Genomic DNA, 5,083 nt, shown 5'->3' with positions numbered 1-5,083 from the left:
TCTCTCTTCTCTTCTCTCTCTCTCTCCTCTCTCTTCTTCTCTCTCTTCTTTCTCCCCCCCAACTATTGCTGGGGGGGGGGGGTTTAAGACCTTCTAGCTGCCATCAAAGCAAGATCATGCAACATAGTTTCATATTCACATTGTCAGACATATTTATTCAAGTCAAAGAGATTTGACATTGGCCTTTTCAGCAAATTATAAAAAAAAAAAACAACCAACTGAAAAAGAGATTTTGGAGTGTGGTGTGTGTGTGTGGGGGGGGGGGGGGGGGGGGGGGGGGCTCTTTCACGCGTGAGTAGACTCTTGTGATCTTCTCCAATCTGATTTTGGAAGTCAGATGACACCGATTTTTTGACCTTGTTATATATATATTTTTTTTTTTTTTAATCAACAGAACGTTGAATCAACTGAAACTGTCAAAGAGACGGGGGGGGGTGGGGGGATTATGTATTTACAGTGAGGAGGAGATGCAGGACAGTTCGGGAGTGAGGTGTGTGTCTGTTATCTTTTTTCAGAGGAGGCAGGAAGGGGGGGTGGGGGGGGTCATCCCAGACTCACTGGAGCCTTGCTGTAACAGCCTCATTGAGACTGAATGAGACGTCTTAATTACTCCAGTTGTGAAAACTAAAAGAGGGGAGGGAGGATGCGTGCTTTGATCTTGGGAGGGCTGAAGGAGTTGGATGCCTCCTATAAATACAGACAAGCCGTGACAAAGGGGGGCCAGCCAAAAAAACTCTCAGGACCAGGACAGACCAGCACAGCTTCTCCTGCAACTCCGGACTCAACTTTTAACTTTTTAAACTCCCCCCAAAAACCTAAAGGATTTACTTCTTTTTCCAGGATAAAAAACAAGCCATGAGGGGATATTTTTCCATCGAGTGGATGGCCCAGAGCAGCCAGCAGCCCGCGGGTACTGAGACCAGGACCTCGGCTTCTGGACCGGGACCCGCCGCCTGTGGGACGCACGCCGAGAGTCTGCCGGGTTTTTACTGCAGACAGAAGACTGGAAACGGAGCCGAGCAGAAGGAAACCAGGACCCAGGACCTCGATGCTTTCAGCCCTCGGCAGCACCAAGCTTCTCTTACTAACCCAGGTTAGTTCAGTCCAGTCATGGAGAGTAAAGTACTTACTCGAGTACTTGCAGTATTTCGCTTGGGTATTCCCATTTTATACATCTGCTGCATTGATCTGAAAGCTGTAGTTTCTTTTACAAATTCATACTTTAAGTACACGCTGTATGATCAGCTTGTAAAATACATAACTTTGCAACACTTTTAAGTATCTAAAAGAACACTCAAGTGTTTTTTAATGCGCAGTATTTGTCAGAAAAGTAAAACTTGAAACATGAAAAGATTTATTATTATATTCTAACAACTTCCCAAGCAGTGGCTTTTTCAATGCAGGGCTTTTACTTGGAGTAGTGTGTCTTTAAATAATGGTAATACACTTGTAATTACATTTGCTAAAGTAGTATTTTATAGTACTTTCTTTTCATGGTACTTTCCACTTCTACTGCAGCTTTAGGTACTTTATAAATGAAGTTGCTTTACGCACAAAACATTAGAGGAACTTCTATAAATAAATGACTCCACCCAACAGTTAATCAACAGGTTTATTAACAGAAATACTCATTTAAGTTTTAACTTTTAATCAAAAGATCTCATTTTCACAAACCAATCGATCGATCATCAGCAGATGAATCCAGAAGGAAAATTATCATTAATGAATACTTGTGTTGTCTTCCCGTCAACCATGAAAAAAACAACGTTTTTTTAAAATTATTATTGCATTTTCCCACATTTTTGCCACTTTTTTAATGTTGTGTGTGCAACATTAAATGTTTTTTCCAATTAAAATATTTTTAATGTTGACATTTTCAGCCGGCATTATTTCAACGGCCCATTTTTTCGTGACAAAAAAACAACAAAATGAACTGAAAATGGGTCAATTTGACCAAAGGACAACATGAGGGTTAATACTTCAAAAGTGAGTTTCAGCTCAACTAACTCCAACAATAAATTTCTGCTTTAACATTAACACAGAGTAACAATAATCTGATGATTGAATATATAATAGTATAACAGTCACAGGGGACATTTTTTATACTTCTAAGACTTTAACTCCATTTTCCATTTATATATGTTTATTTGAAGTAACATTTTGAGTGCAGGACTTCTACTGTGACAGTATTTTTTACAGTGTGGTATTAGTACTTTTACTTCAGGGTATTTTTTACAGTGTGGTATTAGTCCTTTTACTGCTGAGTATTTTTTACAGTGTGGTATTAGTCCTTTTACTTCAGAGTATTTTTTACAGTTTGTTATTCGTCCTTTTCACCATTGCAAGACAAATTTTTTGTACAGGTGGGGTAATAAGAACTTTTAATGCTTCCAGCAGTATCTTTTACAGTGTGGTATTAGTTTTCTTCTTTGTTAACTTCAGAGTATTTTTACAGTGTGGTAATAGTCCTTTTACTTCAGGAGTATTTTTTACAGTGTGGTATTAGAACTTTATAACTTTACTTCAGAGTATTTTTTACAGTGTGGTATTAGTCCTTTTACTTCAGAGTATTTTTTACAGTGTGGTATTAGTCCTTTTACTGCAGAGTATTTTTTACAGTGTGGTATTAGTCCTTTTACTTCAGAGTATTTTTTACAGTGTGGTATTAGTCCTTTTACTGCAGAGTATTTTTTACAGTGTGGTATTAGTCCTTTTACTTCAGAGTATTTTTTACAGTGTGGTATTAGAACTTTTACTTCAGAGTATTTTTTACAGTGTGGTATTAGTCCTTTTACTTCAGAAAAGGATCTAAAAACGTGCTTTTTCTTGTCTTTTCTCTCGCAGTGACTGAAGCGGGTTTCAGCAGCGGGACAGAGGAGGAGACGTCCGGCTACGAGAGCGAGGAGGGTCACTCCCTCTCCCCCCCGGCCCCCTCCCCCCCCCTTCCCCCCTGGCCCCCGCCTCCCCCCCTTCACCTGCGTTGGGGCGGAGGCCTCGGACGGCGTTCACGGCGGAGCAGATCAGCAGCCTGGAGAAAGCCTTCAAGAGGAACGCTTACCTGGGAACACAAGACAAGGCCGACCTCTGCAAGAAGCTCAGCCTGTCGGACAAACAGGTAAATATAATAAATATAATAAATAAATCATAATCAAAATGGGAGACAGCTCAAGTCATGACATCTGTGTTTTTATTTGGATTCTGTTAAGCAAACATTCTTTTCTGATTAAAAACCTTCACATGACGGATATTTATCCCTCATGTTGTCCCATTTAGGTCCCATGTTGTCCTCATGTTGTCCTCATGTTGTCCTCATTTTGTCCTCATGTTCCCTCTGTTGTCCTCATGTTGTCCTCATGTTCTCTATGTTCTCCTCATGTTGTCCTCATGTTGTCCTCATGTTTCCCCTATTGTCCTCAGGTTGTCCTCATGTTGTCTATCATGTTGTCCTCATGTTGCCCTCATGTTGTCCTCATGTTGCCTCATGTGTCCTCATGTGTCCTCTGTTCTCACCTCATGTTCTCCTATGTTGTCCCATGTTGTCCATCATGTTGTCCCATTGTCCTCATGTTGTCCCTCAGTGTGTCTTCATGTTGTCTCATGTTGTCCTCATTGTCCCCATATTGTCCTCATGTTGTCCCTCATGTTGTCCCCCATATTTGTCCCCATGTCGCCCTCATGTTGTCCTCATGTTGTCCTCATGTTGCCCTCATGTTGTCCTCATGTTGTCCTCATGTTGCCTCATGTTGTCCCATATTGTCCTCATGTTTCCTCATGTTTTCCTATACAGTGCTCTTTTAATTCCCCAAAATAACATGATTGATTCCAACGCGCTTTGCCAAGTACACTCTACTTTCATTAATTTTGGGTCTTATTCAATTTTATATCATTGTAAAACAAAGTGAAGTGTTTTTTGAAAAGTATTGAGTAAAAGTTGACATATTCCAGTCTGCTGAGTTTCATCATTCATCAACCATTCCTTTATTTTGTCTCAATAATTCCTAATTTCTGCTTTTCTAACAAACATTAGTATCTTCCTATAAATGAGGTTTATTGACCATAAATTCCAAAAATAACTGTAAAACTAAAGTTAATAAGTTAGTGTTGAAAACGTCAAAAAAGTGACAAACATTGAAAAAAAAGCGTCAAAGTGTTGCAAAAAGGGACAAAAAAATGTAAGAAAAAGTTAAAAACATTGATTAAAAAGTAATGATTTTCAATTTTGAAGATAAGACAACACGAGGGTTAAAAGTGTTTTTAGACTGAAGTTAAATCCACAGCAGTGGATGTCAAATTTAAAGTAACTAAATACATAAAATAATAAATGTTAAAGGCTGTTTGCGAGACTGTTTGTGTGGATTTCTGTATTTGTGTTTTTATTTTATTTATACTGTATATTCACTTATTTGTTGGTTATGTATGTTGTTTTTTTATGTTGTTTTTAATTATTTTGGAGACTTGGACTCAGTATTTAAAATTGTTTTATTTAATACATTTTTTTAAGTCAGTATTTTATTTGAGTGTAGCCTATTTATAGTATAATATTATAAATTTGTTCAATGTATTTATGTTATTATTTCAGGGACAGCGACTCAGATTTAGAAATTTTCATGGTTTTATTTTTGCATTTGTGTATTGTGTATTATTATGTATGTGTACATATATATATATGTATATATATATACATATATATATATATATATTATTGATTTATTAATTAGGATTTACATGTATTTAATTCCCAGTAGCATACATTGATCTCAGTATTTTTTAACCTTTGGCCCCCGTGTCCACTAATTGAGAGAAACGTTAAAACTCTGTGTTTGAAAAATACTACATTTATTTTATTTATAGAGCTGCTTTCCATCAAAGTGCTTTACAGCAGGAATACACTTTAAATGCAAACAGTACAAAAATTTAAAAACGAGACAATAAAAGGTAAATAACACTAAACAAATACATCAAAGATAAATTAGCAATTAGGACTCATACGCAGCGGTGAATAAGTAAGTCTTAAGCTTCGATTTAAAAACCCCGATTGAACACGCCAGTCTGATATCCACTGGAAGACTGGTCCATAACGTTG

General features: G+C 37.5%; 1 protein-coding gene across 1 annotated transcript in view; it reads left to right on the top strand.

Annotated features, from left to right (window-relative positions):
• The first annotated feature begins 552 nt into the window (after positions 1-552).
• ved (ventrally expressed dharma/bozozok antagonist) overlaps positions 553-5,083 on the top strand; it is a 5,710-nt gene continuing 1,179 nt past the window's right edge. The window contains 3 exon segments of the mRNA XM_032511166.1: positions 553-1,093; positions 2,845-2,937; positions 2,940-3,115. Coding sequence (XP_032367057.1) covers positions 856-1,093; positions 2,845-2,937; positions 2,940-3,115 — 507 coding nt within the window. The 5' untranslated portion in view covers positions 553-855.

This window comes from Etheostoma spectabile, unplaced genomic scaffold (assembly GCF_008692095.1).
Source record: "Etheostoma spectabile isolate EspeVRDwgs_2016 unplaced genomic scaffold, UIUC_Espe_1.0 scaffold325, whole genome shotgun sequence".
NCBI lineage: Eukaryota > Metazoa > Chordata > Actinopteri > Perciformes > Percidae > Etheostoma > Etheostoma spectabile.
This window is presented reverse-complemented; position numbering and strand designations above follow the sequence as displayed.